The 18,802-nt window shown below is 34.1% G+C and overlaps 1 protein-coding gene across 2 annotated transcripts in view; it reads left to right on the forward strand.

Moving 5' to 3' along the window:
* Window positions 1-18,802, forward strand: part of LOC118195415 (uncharacterized) — a 432,135-nt gene that overhangs the window by 172,104 nt on the left and 241,229 nt on the right. For both annotated transcript variants that reach the window (XM_085820678.1, XM_085820679.1), the window contains exon 5: window positions 4,045-4,261. In XM_085820678.1, coding sequence (XP_085676804.1) covers window positions 4,045-4,261 — 217 coding nt within the window. The remainder of the gene's footprint in view (window positions 1-4,044; window positions 4,262-18,802) is intronic.

An 18,802-nucleotide genomic window follows, 5' to 3' on the forward strand; every position in this document is an offset into this window, starting at 1 on the left:
TCTTTGCTTGCATGGAGCTGCTTCACCTGTCTTTTTGCATTTTGCTGAATCGAGTGAGCAAGTTCACAACAAAGAATCGTCGACGTGTTTACTCCTATGTCTGCTAGGGTTGGACTCTCTGCAAGGTGTGGGCCTCTCAAGGCTAGCGTTTCCAGAGCGTCCAGAGCACATAGCAGTCGCTCACGAAGATCTTGAGGTAGGAGGAATTTGCCCCTTCTATGAGTGCTGGCTGTCTTTCTTATAAATTCGTAGAGCAGGTGAACTTTGCCTTGATGGTCTTGGTCACTGTCGAGTATCTCTTGCGGATCGAAATCCGACCTTTGCATCTGACGCTCTCCTTCCGACTGTGCAGATGAATTACGTGTCATTCTTGAATCACCGATACACGTTGAGCACTTTTCACTTAATAACACATTTATATCACTTTCACGTTAACACTTGTATCCCCTTAATCACTTTAAATCAGTGTTGATGGAATTCACCACGTAATATCACTTTCACGTAAACACTTTGGATCACTTTTAAATACGTTAAAACACTTTAAATCACACTATAAATCACCGTTGACAGAACGTAAAATTTTAAATCACTTTTCGCGTAAATCACTTAACACTTGAAAATACTACGTACATAACTTTCACGTTAATTTGACAATAACACACTTTTCCACTTTAAGAACACTACATAAATGCCTTGTATATTATTAGAAAGTTCTGGAATTATTGCTGGGTTGGATGTAACAGGTACATTTTAATACATAAATATTGAGTGCTATAATCAATAGTGACCAGCAAGTAAATTGAAGACACGTTAACACTTTGGATCACTTTTAATCACGTTAAATAACACTATAAATCACCGTTGACGGAATGTAAACACTTTAAATCACTTTTTGCGTAAATCACTTAACACTTGAAAATACGTACACCATGCAATATCGAAACTTAATAACACTTTCACGTTAACACTTTAAATCACTTTTTGCATAAATCACTTAACACTTGAAAATACGTACACCGTGCAATATCGAAACTTAATAACACTTTCACGTTAACACTTTAAATCACTTTTCACCTGTGCCACGTACATAACTTTCAATTTAATTTGACACAAAAATATACTTCCACTTTAAGAACACCACATAAATGTCATGTATATTATTAGGAGATACTGGTAATATTGCTGGGTTGAATGTAACAGGTACATTTTAATACATAAATTTCAGTGCTATAATCTATAGTGACGAGCACGCAAATTGCAGACACGTTAACACTTTGGATCACTTTTAATCACGTTAAATCACTTTAAATCACACTATAAATCACCGTTGACGGAACGTAAACACCTTAAATCACTTTTCGCGTAAATCACTTAACACTTGAAAACACTTTCACCATGCAATATCAACACTTGATAACACTTCCACGTTAACACTTTAAATCACTTTTCACCTGTACCACGTACATAACTTTCACGTTAATTTGACCCAAAAACACACTTCCACTTTAAGAACACCGCAAAAATGCCTTGTATATTATTAGGAAATACTGGTATTATTGCTGGGTTGAATGTAACAGGTACATTTTATTACATAAATGTTGAGTGCTATAATCAATAGTGACTAGCAAGCAAATTGCAGAGAAATGCGCTTGGCTGCGATACTTCTTCTGTGCATCAGCTGTACACTATAGGTAGTTCTGCGGAGTAATCCAATTGATAAAGACAGGCACAGAATTAATTAAAAAGCACACACACACTGCATTAATCACTATTGTAGAAGACGATAATCCTAAGTCCTGGTAATGCCGGAAAAACAGTAACTTTTGAAGTAGCAGACCGATCTTCTTCAAATTTACAATCTCATACAGCCCATGGCTTGAAACAGAAGAATCCGTTTGAACAAAATCGCTAGGCCAATTAGGGGCTTAATTAGCGATTCGTTTAATTGCCTCCAGTACCTCTTTCTCCCTTTGTTGACAACAGGAAATCACTCGGGTTAACAGGCGACGGGGGTCGAATGCTTCTAACTGACCGTAGGGACGGGGAAAAGGTCAAAGTTCACGGTGAAAAACTTGTAAAAGCAATTAAAAATCAATTACTCGGCATCCATTGACCGTACACATACATAATTACTGTCAAATTGCTCAGCGTAAAATACCGCATCCGACGATTCTAAACACCAGTGACATCGGGCAACGGCGGCTGCTATGCGAATCTGGAAGCACAGTTCGATATGAATTACCACGTGCACGACGCGTTGAGGCAGTAATTAGTCTCTTAGTAATTACTGGATGATCCGATCTTGACGAACTTGGTGTCTAATTAAAGCTGAACGTCTTGGCTATACATAGCAATTAAAATTAAGACAATCCGCTGAATATTTCCGCTTCTAATGAGGAAAATGCCGGAGCTCATAGAAACAACCTACACATGCGAATGACATAAAAACATGACCAACTAGATATGCAAATGAACATGATTCAACAAGGCTGTAGAGATATAGGTATATTTTTTTGGAAGCAGGCAAGATGAAAAATGAGCAATCACCTTCGCCGGGAATCGAATTACGGACTTCTGGAGTACCAGCCTAGCGTGCAGAACCACTACACCACGAAGGCACGCTAGGAAGGCGGGAGAAATACCTTATAAGGCATAAGGTAGTTCTGTGATGCTGTATTATAAAATTATTGTATGTATACGTTGCTTTAATATTTACACAGTTCTACACATGATTACTATCTGTAAATTTACGGGCTACACTGATATTTTAATAAATGTAGACGAGAATGACAAAACTCCGGCATCCAGGTGGGTTGTTTCACCGGACTAGTTTTAGTTAGTGAAGTAGTCAAGTATGGGAAAGAACCGGCACGCGGCTATCGTGGGGGTCCCCTGCTGGTGTAGCTTTCTTAACAATTAGTAAGGCTCTGTGATAATTAATGTACCTTCCGGAATGCACAGATGCCGGCCTTGCTTGAACCTGTACCTATACCTGGGTCTCTCCTTCCGTCCTGATCACTCTAATGATTAGTGACACTGGCTCTCGCTTTCCTGGGCCTGGTTCGGGTCTCATAGAAGACTTAGATGTTTGTGAATGTATAGTATATCTGCGACATAGGCACATTTAAAATATTGATTAGCTGAAAAGCCTCTGTAGTGGAATGGTTGCCCCCTCTCGTAAGTTTGAGGTGAAACTGCTGTATAATTATTGCTGTAGAAGTATACCTTTGAAATCATTAGTGAAGCTCTGATGTTCCGCCCAACTTGTTCCTGTTCTTCGCCTTCCCGCTTCTCGAGGGTACAAAGTCCCTCTACTCCTCTGCAGTACACCCTAGGCAATGTTCTCGATGGTGAGATGGATAGAACTTATTGGTCCTTCACTATTCCTTACAGTACGATCAAACGTATATTTAAGACCATTGAATAGCAGCTGAAAGCTACTTATTTATTTTCTCTCAGTGTTTGTTCTTTTCATATATGTGTGTGTGTGTGTGAGCGCGTATTACTTAAATTAATGTATAGTTAAAGGACGTAAATAAATAATAGAGCGTTAGTAGGGAATAATTCAATTAAATCCATCTAATAAGGAAACGCTATTAATTCTCTGCACCCAAGTGCAGATATGCGATACCTTAAAAAATCTTTCCAATTAATTATGCTTCTGTTCCTCTATTTATCAAAGAATTAAAAGGCTTGACAAAGATATTTAATACATAGATTTAAACGCGCCGTTATTCCCCAACAAGTGCTTACGAGTAATCTTTAACGAATTATCGCTATACATATTGGAATTCAATGTGCAAGATCGGATATTCAGCCATGCGTGACTTAACACTTGAGAATCAGTGCCAGCCAGCGAAGCATTATTCCTGAAGCAAAAATCGATGGAGAGTTTGAAATAGAATCTGTACTCGAATTTATTTCACAACCTTCAATGATCGCGCCAGAATATCCCGCTGGGTAAACACTTCATTTATCATCCCCTTTTCAGTGTCGAAGTATCCATGTTTTCGAGTTCTGAAACATATCGCTCTTTTCTTTCAGATCAATATTCCCACTTGGTCTTCCGGAAGAATTCTCATTCGTCGCCACTTTCAGGAAAAAGAATGGCCGGAAAGATCCTTGGTTTCTGATCCGGATTAACGACATTTTAGGAAAGCCACAGTTTGGAATTACTCTTAATCCTCGGAAGCAAATGCTGGAATTTTATGCTCTGGACTTCGAAGGCAAACTGCAAACATCCAGGTTTGGAGACGTTGAGGTACATAAAAATTTGCCACCTGTGCATTCATTCAAGTTTTTCTTTAGCTAAAGTAAAAGGTCTTATAATCATAAAAATGGGAATAATAAACTATTAAAAATGTACAACACTATTAAAATATAACAAGAATAATGTTTTAATAATGCTCACTGGGGCATATTGAGGCATTTTTCTTGTTAATTAAATCAATTACATATTGAATCAAAAGGATCTCTAAACAAATGGTTACAAAGGTTTATAGCAAAAAACGTAATTGTTATATGCAGGGTTTAATAAGACTGATGACCACAGCTTTAAGAAGTAATGGTACATGGCAAAAATAACAGTTTCCCTAGTACAGTATGTGGTAGATTGTCAATGATAAACCCGCAAATACAGTTATATAGTTCTTTTCATTTAGTTAATTACTTGGGCCGAGATTGGCATATGAGGTATTATCCTCTCTATGTAAGTAACTAACTCAAAAGCGTATGAAGGTTTAAACGAACTTATAGAGTTTCTTGTGCTTTGGGTGCAGAAATAATTTCTAAATTCTTAACAGACCTAGAGCGGATTATCGCTGTTTTTAAGACAACGACAGAAACCTGAAAAGGTTTAAAATAATATTTTTACTTAACAGAAGTTATACCATAAATGCACGTCTTGTGCATCACAAAATCAACCATCACTACTGGCGATTGAAGTAAAGCAACAGTAAATTCAAATTTAAAACGTGGACTAGTAATCCAAGACAATCTTCATTAAAAAAATTGAATTCCAAGTATGTTGCAACTGATGAAAACCAAGAAAACTTCCACTGTTTATTACTTTCTCCTGGGAGTAATTAATCAATTATATTTAAATCTAAGCTGGCTCAAGAAGCTTTAACCGGCGTATCAATTTAAATGTTGACAGCAAATACCGGAAAGCCGAATGATTACAACAATCAAATCTAGTAATACTAAGTACAGTGGCCTCGAGAGGCAGAAACAAGCTCTATGTTAGAATCCAGAAATCTCAGCTTTCATACTCTTTAAATCTTTTCATATTCTGGTGAAGAAACGGAAAAGCGAAGTTGTAGTGAAGGCTGAAATTATACCGCCAGACTTTTATTTTACCGTAAATGCTATACACAATATCAGTTAGGGAACAAAGATCCTCGTTTCCGTCCAGATGTTCAGAAAGAAATGCTCCCTATCTTTGTTATAAAGTTTGACCTTCGAAAAATAAACTGTTAAAATTTTTTTAAACTGTTTTAACTGTTAAAAAACTGATTTTAACTGTTAAAAAATATACATTCACTACACTCTTTTAAATTTCAGTTAAATGAAATAGCTAAATAGTGATTAATTAAATTAAATAAGTACAGTTAAAATTTGCGACACAACACAATTCATAAAGTGGTCTTGCCGAGCAATCGAATGTTGACTTTACGGGAGTCTAACTGTAGTTGGACAATATTTAATGGAAATTATGGAAACCAAAATGACTTACTTTTCACATCTGCGTTCCTAAAAATTCTGTCACTTAAGTTTTAATTTTATTTTACATTATATTTATTTGTTTCGGCAAACTAATTGACGACATTTGGAACGACTGGAGTATATATTTCACAGAAAACTTCATTAAAAAGATTGAATTCCAAGCATGTTGTAACTAATGAAAACCAAGAAAAATTCCACTGTTTATTACTTTTTCCTGGGAGTAATTAAGCATGTAAACAGGTTCAGAGAAGCTAAAAAAAGTATGCCAGTTAATAAAAGCCTTTTTGAATATTTCCGAAAACACTTCAATTATCCAGTTTAGTAAGGTATTTTTAAACCATCTTTAAGCTTGAAAGACATACAGAAAAAATATGCTTACCAATTTCGCATCTAAGATTTATTTTAAGTTCTATCTGTTGAATTCAATTTATTTATCAAACGTATATGCAGCTGTGCAATTCGCAACATGCCTTTCAATTTATATAACGCTTAACATTTGAGCCGAAAAAAGCAGCAACATTTCAGAACAAATGATAATTACTAGAATGAAACGTCTTGCATATTGGAATTTATTACCAGAAATTTTTAAAAAACTTAAGGAGGACACGTACAGTAGCCAATATTTTTCTGTTAAAGTTTAATATATGTTTGTAGTAGTCTTATAAACTTAAAAGCTTATTATTTGGAAAATGAAAATTAATAAAATAATATATAAAACTTTACAGTATGAATAAAAGAAAAGCTTTACCTCTTAAACTATAAAGGATTTCTATAAAACTATAAAGGATTTCCTATTTGTTACTCAAATCTCTATAAACAGATATTGTTTGAGACCAAAATCTTTATAATAGCTTACAAAAAAAAAAAAAACAAATTGAGTTTATTATGAATTTCACTCATGTTACAAAGATGAACAGAAAACAGAAGCACTGGAGATTGGTGACTAATTGATTCAACGGTTAAAAATAAAAACTTAAAACATTTATGAAAAATGTTTGTATATATGATTATCGGTATAAATCTTCAACATAAAAGAGAACAGTTTGAAATCTTGATTAAAACATTTAGTAAGAAAACATTAGTTAAACAGAAGTTGCACAGCAAAAAATCGTATTCACTTTAGGTCTTTTATTTTTATTCTTTCAGCAATTGAATGCACTTTTCACGCGTGCAGCGAAGAGGTTATATGCAACAGGAAGAAAGAAGGCCCTCGCTATAAATGCTCTGCTTCAATTTAATAGTGGTATTTTATTCCGAGTACTTTATAGAGTTTAGTCTTCTTTGCCAGCATAAACTAAATCCAGAATCCTAGTAGACTTGAAGAGAATTATCGCTTCATCTTAAATGGACTACAAAGTCTTCAAGTGTTAAAAGACATATTCTTTGTTTTAATGAAAACTGAAACATATACAAATCAACCACTTGTGGCTATGTAACTTAAAGTAACAGCAAATTCAATATTGAAAACTAAGTCTGATAACCAAATGCTATGTACACATTAACGCCAAATGCTATATACACATTAATGATAAAATTCACATTAACGCAAACCTGGTTCAAACTTCTCACTGGTGTAAGAATTTAAAATGTCAACAAGCATAAAGCAAAGCGGAATAATACGATTGTATCTAAGTTAGCGAAACACAGTGCTTTATCTTCTCGACCTGAGAGGCATGAATACGCTCCGTCTTACAGTACGAAAATTTTACCTTATATACTCTCGAACTAGTTTGCGCTCTAGTACAGTTGTTCAGAGAAATAAAATAAACTTTGTATGATAACTATTCAAATTCGTAGATAGCTTTCCCAAGCTCAAGAATATGATAAATAAAATTTCAATGGAATGTTCTACAAACAGAAAATTCTAATTATTTAAAAATTTGGTTACTGATAATGAAACGGATAAATATTTAAAATAATATCAACTTTTAAAGATTCAAATCTTGCATTCGAAATTCCTTCAGTTGCTTAGAAAATCAAGGTCCGAGAATTAGAGAGAATTTTAATTTTTACGACACTCAGCTAGTTTAAATCCATACATTGTACTAAAACAGAAATAAAGGAAAGGCTCAGCTGTTAAGCCTAAACTTAGATTTCTCTAAGAAAATCCTGGAAAAACAATCGAAAATTATCCTTCCTCTTTTCACGTAGCAGTAATGTTTAGAGATTGAAAGGGATTACTCATAATGTATATTTTCTACTTACAATTGATGGTTGAATCTGAGAGGTACTGTTGACTAATATTGAAAGACATTATACACTGAAGTGTCAAACTGAACAATTTGATCTTTTCACTATTCTGATCTCTGCATTCTAATAATAAAATAATTAACTTTTTGTTGCTCAAACAATATCGAAGATTTTCCATTAATCAAATGTAAATCTTTCGAATATCTTTCACTCTCCAAGCAAAGTATAATCAGGGAAACAGTTAGTATAATAAGCAGAACTTATCTTTTAAAAATTAACGGTAATTTTATTTCTAAATTAGAACACTGCAAAAGATTTTTTTAAAGAAATAACGATATTAAAAAGTGACGATAATTATAAAAATGGAAAGTTACGCAGTAATCACAGCATAAGTCTGAAATGAATTTATGAACTACTTAGTACGATGAAATAATATATATAGATAAACACTGTTCTTTATTCAGAGTAGAAAACATGTATTCATGCACCTCCCGTAAAAATATAAAATCGATTTCAGAATTTACAGCTAAAAATAGAAAAGAAAATAAAATTCTGAAATTTTGTTTTTCACTTGAAAGTTTGTAAAAAATTCACATCTTTTGTCTAGCTCTTTAAAAAATACCTCGATTATTAAGCATTAATAAATGTTAGCTAATTATGAAAAGTGATAATTTGAAAATGATATTTAAATGAAATACTAAACTAATTTCATTAATACAAATCTGAATGCGAGAAACATTTTTATGGTAATTATACTATTCTAGGATATGTTAATATCGGTTAAAGATCATGTAGGTTATTTCATTATTTATTTAATAAAGACTATTTGAGTAGAGCACCCAAGGCGTGTCAAATGTCAATTAATATATTTCTAGCATATAAGTAACTCAAAACACAGTTTGAAATTAATACTGATTTGATGATAGCGAAGACTAAAAAAGACACAATTGTATCCTTGTAAATTATACTTAGCTGGCAATCTCTAGGAATTTCACTTGCTGTTCGGATTCCTCATAACCTTCTATACAGTTAATTTAAATATATTACAATATGTATAAATTTCTATAATATCCTTCAAGAAAGTTATGGCATTCACGTCTAAAGCCCTATGGCTTTTTCTTACATCCATTAAGCAATAAGATACGGCGAGTTATTTTAATTCATATTTTCTAATAGATTAGATATCTTGATTTTTGCATTCAGAATGTTTAGATTTATTTAAGTGTTTAAAATAACTTGGATAATTTTGAATGATATATTATTTGAATTATAGAAGATATTATTTAATTTATTGATATATCAGTTGAATTATTTGAATTTTGAATCGTACATTATTATTTATATATTAATAGAATGATATTTAGTTTAGATATGATCTCATATTCTTTAAGAAGAAATACATACTATATAATTGTAGAACTATTGCATGTCTTGTTCTGCATCAAGTACAAAAACATTTAACTGCCACATTTCGCATTACTTAAATACATTTTATTTTGCATTATTTAAATCACGACTATGCTTCTACGAAGTTAAATCAAATTACTAGACTGATGCATACCAATGAATAAATTTTATTTAAGTATTATAAAGTTGTACTTCTCATTTGCTGCTACCCCATTACATTACCATTAATAATTACAATACATGCATGCGGAATGTCAATGTTATATTGTCGGCATTGACGATATAGTGTTTCCAGCTCGCCGAATGACACTGCGGGATTTCCTATTATAACGCAGCAGGATTTCTATTATTAACGAGATCAGGCTTTCAGAAGGACGATATTATTCAAGCCCTAAGACAGCCATTCTCGACCTTAACGAGGGATACACATCAATCATATTATGTCTCAGCACATCTCAAGGTATTGTTCATATTAGAACCGACGTCCGAAAGATTGGTCCACCGCACAAACTGATCGGAGGATACTAAATAGGAAGTCGATTTATGCATACCTCAGATCCTGGACCGTGAGAGTACATATCCAGTAAATTGTCAATAAACTCAGACTGACGTTTAATAAGCCTGTTAGTTGAAGGTTTACGTTTCTTTCCAGAGACTGCGTAACAGATTCATCATGACAGCAATGAGAAATAAAAACCTCCATATGCTACAGCTAGTGTCAGCTACTAATAGCCAGTTCTAACACACCGTTCCAAATTCTTGAAATCACACGCCCAGTGTTTATTGAGATGATTCGAATCTACTGCTTTCTCACCACCTTTGGCCATCAGTAGCATTCTTTAAACTTGTAACACCACCCTGGGTCTTAATTGTATCTTTGCTGTCTCAAATACAGCTATCCTAGGTGTTATTTGATTAATAATTAAGCTCTAAAAGAGAACAGACACCAATATTACTTTTAATTCAGATTTATTCTATTATTACCTCTTCGGAAGGATAACGTAAACAGAAACAAACATACACATGTAATCTTGACTCGGAAGTAAATTAAACAGTTCTTGAACTGTCTTTGAAAAGTTACAAAGGTCAGTACTTCTAAGAGAAAGTAAAAGCTCGAATTGACAACTGACAGCTACTCAGGATCTCTATTTATCAACCAAATAATCATTGAGAAGTTTTATTTTTAGATGTAGCAGTGGCTATTTACCAAATGACAAGCTGGACGGCTGGGTATCCAATGTTAGTCCAAACTGTCATACGCTACGAGCTTTTCCACCAACTTTATACTAAACTGCTTGCCACTCAAATCTGCAAAATATTCTGAAAGAAACAAATCGCGACGAATGAGGGAATAATAAAGAGGTAAATTAAAAACAAGTTTGAAAATTGAAGCTCAGATATAATGCCACAGAATGATTAACATTTGATCACTTTTAGACTTACTTTACTTTCTTCCAAGATATGTGCGTGACAGCTAAGAGCATTAAACATATTTTCTTTTATAATTACTCCAGTTCATCGTATTTGTATATTCCATGCGCATATACATGAGCAGCATTAAATTTATGTGTTTAATAGCATGTAATTTCGATAAATAATTACACTCAATGAATTAACCAATCTTTGGACAGTCAGCAGCAATTTTACAATTAGCTTTTAATTTGGACACCAGTGTAATGCCGTTATCCAGTAATACAATGAATCTACATGTTTCATCCGCATTTATTCATTATGTTGTAAGGTTTATCGATTTATTTTTAATTAATAGTTCATTTTAAGTTGAAAAGCCTTTCTAATCACTCTTTTTCTACCCACGCTTTTCATGCCAGAATATAAATGAGATAGCCAGAGTTTATTCAGAATAAGAAAGAATTAAGTGCTATTTAAGCAAGAGCTTCGGAAGTTAGTTTCAGGTAAACAACATGCATTTAACATGTTAATCGCGGCGACTAGCGGACTGGAACCCGATTAGTTTCGGAGCTTGTATACCTATTCCAGGCCACTTTCTGCTGTGATTATTAGCTACTTGCGTCAGCGGCATTCTAGCCATTATGCTTGGCTCGCCGGTTTACGACAAACCAGAGCTCTTTCTACGCATTAAAATATTCTGTGAGCAGTTAGGCTAATCTATCACACCTTGAAAGTATTATTCGTTACGTATGCCAGAAGTGTAACTCAAGTTGGGTCATTTGTTAATTTTATGCTTGAATAAAAGGGTTTTGTCTTACACACCCTTCTTCTGATTTCTGTTTTGTTTTCACAAAGCTAGAAGATAATTCTTCAACAGTCCTTTTAAAAGTTTATGTTCCCAAAGAGACATAGACTTTACAATGTGAAAGAAAGTTTTTTCCGGTATTCCCTTCGATCAGATATATAAATGCAGAAAAAGTACTCACAAATTATATTGTGTCGTTTATTTCAAATGCATATTAATTTAACTTTATTTCGATGCAGAGTAGCACTAAAAAAGCCCGAAATTTATAGAGGATAGTTATTCGGTTTTGAAGTTGGCAATAGTATTGGAACTTCATGGACTTTTGTGAAAGGCAGCCTTCATATATCGCAGGTGTTGAAATACATGCCGTGAATGACAGCTACGGTTAGTTGGTTATTTCTTGGGTGATTACTTATTACAAAATACTAAATAATATCTTTATAACTTACAGGTAACCTTAACTGCAATCATCATATAGAATAATTGATAAATCTGCAGTGCTATCGAATTGAATTAAATACATACACCATTAAATTGACAAATATTGATAACATAATTGGGCGAGATAACGTACATATTCAGTTGGGAAATCCAAAGCCATGATAATATATCCTTGCCTTAATACAGACATGAAAATCTAATGGAATATTATATACTACTCAAGCGTTTCTCCATGCCCCTTTCGTATCGATCGAAATTTTCATCGTAAGCCACTAGACATAATTTCAGACGTCAAATGTAGAGAAAACTGAATTAAAATTTGACGTCTGGTTCTTGACAGAACGTGATTTCACTTTGCTTTGCAGTGTGTTCAAGAGCTTTAATATATCAAACTCAGATTCATGGTTTATCACGCGCCACAGAATTCTGCGATTCAAGTGCAAAATACAACTTATCTAACTTTGGTATGTATTTTATTGAATTATTGGATGCTACTTAAGTGACATACGAAATTAAAATGTCTATCAGATGCACCCGTATATATAGAAAATTTGACGAATATTTCAGGCTGGTAGATTAGCTGATAATTTGTTTGTAGCCTCAGAGCTCGTCAAGATATATGTAAAATTAAACTTTCTGTGCTATATTTTGTTTATAGAAGTAGATGCAAAATGAAAATGATGAAACAAATTATTAGGTAATTTGTTCAATATGCCATGCAAATGCGTAAAAAACTACTCAGTTTTTTATAACATTTTTCTTTCAATATATGAGAAATTAAAAATATTTTAGAGAATTTTTAAATCTAATATTTACATTATTTTAAAAGTTGCTTCCATCAACGTAGAAAAATAATTCTGGCGGAAATATTAGAGGAAATACTATTAATAATTCTACAATTTTTAAATTATAAAATATTTAATCATTTCCCGCGGAAATGAAAATAAAAATTCAGATATACAGGGTTATCCAAATTAAACTTCCCCAACTCATAGGCCTGTTCAGAGTGTTGTATGGGTTATAATGTGATGAAATTTTAAAAACAGACACTTCAGATCATGCGCAAAAAAGTACAAGAAGTTGCCGATAGGTGGCGCTGCAGATCAACAAGACATTCTCCAGATGTTCTATATGTGTGCCGTGGTTCTCCACAACTCTTTTCATTCGCAAAGCAGTGTGTTCTACAGCGGAACGCAGTAAGTCCACATTAATTCCACGAGCATGTCGAATAATTGCGTCTTTCAGATGTGCCAAGGTTGCTGGGTATTCTCGGTAGACCCGATCCTTTAAGAATCCACATAACCAAAAGTCGCATGGCGTGAGATCAGGCGAGCGGGGAGGCCAAGCTGTAGGAAAACAATGGCTGATCACACGTGCATCGGTAAAAGTTGCCCGTAACATCTGTTGAACGCCACGAAGAATATGGGGAGGTGCACCATCCTGCATAAATATCGTGTCCTGGAGGCGGCCACGTTATTGCAGTTCAGGGATAATAAACACTGTCAACAAGTCCTGATACCGTTTTCCTGTGACAGAGCAGGTTTTGAACCCTGTTGGAGGTCACCTCTTCAAAAAAATAAGGCCCAATGACGAATGTTGCAGTGAAACCGCACCACACAGTAACTTTTGGAGGGTTCAAGAGCACTTGATGGATTGCGCGAGGGTTTTCACTTGCCCAAATGCGGCAGTTGTACTTATTCAATTGACCATTCAGGTGAAAATGGGCCTCATCCGTCCAAAGGATGTTCCACGGCCAAGCAGCATCGACTTCCATTCTGCCAAGGAACTGCAACGCAAATGTTTCCCGAACTACAGGATCCCTGTCGGACAGCCGATGACGACTATGGATTTTGTAAGGAAAATAACCGAGGATTCGACGCATCACACGCCAGACGGTCGTATAGGGCATATCAATACCACGAGAAGGAGTTGGCACACTGACAACACCATGTGGGGATTGGCTAGTGGGGTCCACGACCGCCAAAGCAATGTCTTCTACGCGTGCAGATTCCACAACATATCGTCCTCTACCTGGTAAAATTCCCAGCTGTCCCGTTCTTTCTAACTTCTTCATCATGTCTCGTAGATCGCGTGGTGTCATTGGTCCTCGGCGTAAAATCTTCAGCCGACGGAATGCTCTTATCGCAGCATAGGAGTTCTTGTCATTCTGGTAGAAAAGTTTCACTAACAGAGCTTTGTCTTTCAAAGTCGCCATTGTGCATCAGCGAGCTGGAAACTAATGCTGGTGTAAGGCCTGTCTTCCACTTTTGTAGGGCTCGTCTTTTGGATACATTGCACAGAAGCTTTATTTCTGCAAATCACGTTGCTGCAATATGCACATTACTAGTGTTGCAGCGCCTATCGGCAACTTCTTGTGCTAATTTTGTGTACTAAATCTCGAGCGCATGATCTGAAGTGTCTGTTTTTAAAATTTCATCACATTATGACCCATACAATACTCTGCATAGGCCTCTGAGTTGGGGAAGTTTAATTTGGATAACCCTGTACGTATAGTGCGTCTGCAAGGGATGAATGCATAATAAATTATACAGATTTGACAGAAATACTACTTAGTACTTCTACGCTGACAATATACATTTTTTGGGCACATTTCTAGAGTCCTTGATGCCTTTGTAGAATTCAAATGATGGAAGTAGAAGTGCGAGAAATCCTAAATTTGCTTGAATCCGAACCCAATACGAATACTAAAAGGATATCCAATCACTCGAGTATTCTAAGTCCAATTTTCTAGAATCCTTTAAAATAAAACTTTTATTCAATGTTACAGGTTTTTAAATAAAGTAAAATTTGAAAAAGAATGTAAAAAGAGAGTTTTTAAAAGTATTTTAAAGTAAAATTTAATAAATACGTTGTAAGGATCCTAAGTTTTACTAACGTTTATTTTATTTTAAATCTTTACTATCACTTCTTATTTTCTACTTCCGGCCAGAATTAAAAGCTTTTAACTTATTTATGCAAATTTGTCTTACTAACGCCAAGTACTTAAGTTGTGGCTTTTTGCCAAGCAAGAGAGAGGAAGGAGTTATTAGAAGCAGGCCGCTTGCCATAGTAGTTTTACTCGGTTGCTGGTTGCCTTCAAGGCCAGAGGTTTAATCCTAGTGATAATTTTAAACGTATCGTAGTTTTAGCAGCTCTCTGTACTACATACGGCTTTTTGTTAATTTACGGCCAATCTTAAAGTAGGCACTTGTATATTAATCCAAAGTTAGTTTAGTTAGAGTTTTAGTTAGTATTTTTATATTCTTACGTTCAGACCACAAGTGGTTGGTCTCTGTATTCCGAAGTTCCGGAAAGCTCTGTAAAGATAAAAAAATAAAGGGTTTCGTATACCCTTCCTGTGTGTATTGTCTACTTCACAATTTATCGAACATAGCTTGAGTAGGCTCCCTGTTCCGAGTCAGGACAGTTAATGTTTCTAAAGCAAGTAAAGAGGAATACCAGTCCTGATAACGTAACTAAAGCTCTTGAAACTTGAGGTTTATTTTGTCAACGTAGTTTGACTAAAAGATTCTTAAGTAGATTTCATATTTCAATTAACAGGTCAAAATTAAACATTTGTAGCGGAATTGTTCAAATTGCAGAAAGCACTAGAGTCGTGTATGTGGCACAGGTTTGTATACCACGGCATTAATTGCTCAAAAATCAAAGATTATTCGTAATAGGTTATGTATGTCCCGAAATGCTGAGATGATTCGAAACTTATTTTCGGGAATTTTTGGAAAGTGGAGCTTGTTAATGAAAAATATCAGCTGATTTCGTTAGATGAAATATTATAACGAAATGTACTTACTTAGAATGTACAGTTACATAGGGTGCCAATGAAATGCTATCAAAGACCTAAATACCTCTGAAATTGCAACAATCGTATTCGTTTTCTCATGAATATTTCTACAGGGCTCCTATAAAACAAATGTTTTCAATGTTTGGTCTTGGAAAGTTTAGTAGTATTTAAGGTGTGAATCCGAAAGTTCCGAATAACTAAACAATTCTAGTTTTTGATCCCGAAGATTCGACTTTTCAAATATTGAATTTTTCGAAAATTGCCTGATTGGAGGATTCGAAAGTTCCTTCCCTAGCTGAATCGCGCTGACATTGTTTAAATTGCATAATTTAAGATGAAATCCTACTTTAAGACAAAAGAAAGTACAGAATAATTTTACGTACTTTCGAACAGATCGTTCGTACACATGGAATTCATTTACAAAATTAACGAAAATTGTAACATTCTAAAATAAAATATTTTCAGTAGCACTCATTTTTTAAACTAAATTATTGATTTGGATTAATGCCATGTTTTTCTTTATCTGAGGAAAATATTATTATTCTTCAGTTACGAAAATTTGAAAACATCACGAAATTAAAACATTTCTAAATGAAAATTACGAAATAATTATTTCTAAAATTTTTTTGTTATAAACCAGTTTAGCATTAGACTAAGTGTTAAATTTATTTATGACAATCTAATTTATTACTCTTATTTCAATAAGAAATAAACGAATATTCGAAGAAGGCGCATTTTACAACTATTTCAAATGTTAAAACTCTATTCTCAAATAAAGTACTGAGTCAAAGAACGATCGATTTAACTTGAAGTATCATTTTATCAGTGATAAGCCAAGTGAGAAATAAAGATTTACATTTTCAGAAGCTTTCAAAAGTGTAACATTCTATTTGTTTGCTTAGAGATATGACTGCATGCTGAAACACGCAGTAGATTTCTATCAAAATAATTTAGATGAATTAAAACATATTGCGCCAATAGAGTAAAAATAACACTCATATGAATGTTCGATTTACCATTGTAAAAGAAAGGAAAATGCGCTACAAAATATGTTTCTAGTTAAGACACAATAACACGCCGAACAAATACTAATTCAGAAGTCAAACAACAAAAATCAGCGGTATATTTTGAAAATTTTCACAGGATAGTTCCGATGGTTTTACCGAAGCACCATCTTCAGCTGCAAAACCGCAAATGAACAAGACAGGAAATAATGATTAGATAAGATAAGGAAGCCTGGACAAGAAAAAGCAAGTGGCGCCATCTGTTGGTGAAATCAGAACTAAAACATAATTTCTTTAAAGGCCGAAGGCAAAGATGGATTGGAATTAGGATTGTTAACTAGAACAGAAAGATTTTTTTTAATGTGAAATGCCTCTAGAAAATCCAGTTCTCCAATGGAAGTTGTTTTTTGAATAATTTTGGCAGCAGAAAAATTGAAAGTGTGAGTTTCGGACCAACAATATTGCGCAACAGAAGACTTCTGTGTTTCCTTTTTTCTAACATTTCCAACATACTTCTTTTACAATCTTCCAGTTCAAGTAGTTCAAAAAATCTTCCCATTGTAAACATCAAGCGAATAGTTAATATTTCTAATGTTAGTCTTTCAGAAGAACAAGAGAGAATTCTAAAATATAATTTTAACTTCTCATAAACCTGTAAACCCTCGATTCCAAAGATTTTGGCTCCTATCGAAAAAGCTTTCAAGTTCAGTAAAATTTCATATTCACAGAAAGAAATGATTAGGCATCTTATCGCTCATAATGTGAAATTCAATAATAAACCTTTGAAACCAAATCTAACTGCGAGAGGAAAGAGCTACAATACGCGAAATTCATTCTAATCTAACCCGGATATTATCATTTCAAAGGCCGACAAAGGTGGTCAGATAATCGTGATGGATAATTACACTTACATCGATAGTGTCACTAAACTCTTGAACGAAGGACCATATAATCCGATAAATAAAGATCCTTCACCTTTGGACTAGTCAAAAATAAAAACTGCGATCAAATCTTCACAAATCATTTCAAGCAACTTAAAACATTCGCTTATCCCATCTGTTGCGAATTGTGCCAGATTATATGCTCTTCACAAAATTCATAAAGGTGGTATTCCTTTCCGCTCTATTGTATCAAATTTAGGTACCGCCTCGTATCCATTAGCTAAATATTTAGTTTCTAGATTTTCAACTCTATTAGACAATAACATTTACACCATAAAAATTTCAATAGAGTTTGTAAAAAAGGTTAAAAACATTTCTCCAAGAAATTTGCTCATGCTTTCTTTTGATGTAAAATCATTATTCACCAATGTTCCACTGGAGGGTGCATTAAGATGTTGATGAGTGATTAAGTTGATTAAGATGTTGATGAATTGATGAGCTGATTTCTCTCACTCAACTCTGTTTGAAACAAACACATTTTATTTTCCAAAATAAATATTACAAACAAACTGAGGGATTAGCCATAAGAAGTCCCCTCAGTCCCATCCTGGCTGATATCTACATGCATTATTATGAATCAAAATTGTTTGAAACTTTAAACTTCCCGGCATGGTTCCGCTACGTAGACGATACTTTTACGCTGTTTGAATGTAATAAAGATTATTTAAATAAAGTTCTTTCAACAATGAATTCTATAGATCCTGCTATTCAGTTCACTTTTGAACTTGAGACTTGGAATTCTCTTCCGTTTCTCGACATTCTGGTCACACGTAACACATCCAACTTCAGTTCTACGGTTTACCGTAAACCTTCATCGGTTTGCCTTCCACCACACTTTAAATCATGCCATTCGGCTAAACAAGTTAAACAACAGTTAGCATAATTTTATTCCTATGTTTTCCGTGCTCTTCAAGTTTGCTCCTCCAAATTATCCCTTGATGAAGAACTCAATTATTTAAAGGCAATAGCTATTGACAGGGGCTTTTCACCCAACAGTATTAATCAAGCAGTTAAAAAATTCTCATGTCAACACACTCTTGTTTTAGGAGATTATAAAAATTCTGTTGTCATTCCCTTC

The sequence above is a fragment of the Stegodyphus dumicola genome, chromosome 7 (assembly GCF_044657685.1).
Source record: "Stegodyphus dumicola isolate Sdum_Otavi_A_Nest chromosome 7, ASM4465768v1".
Classification (NCBI taxonomy): domain Eukaryota; kingdom Metazoa; phylum Arthropoda; class Arachnida; order Araneae; family Eresidae; genus Stegodyphus; species Stegodyphus dumicola.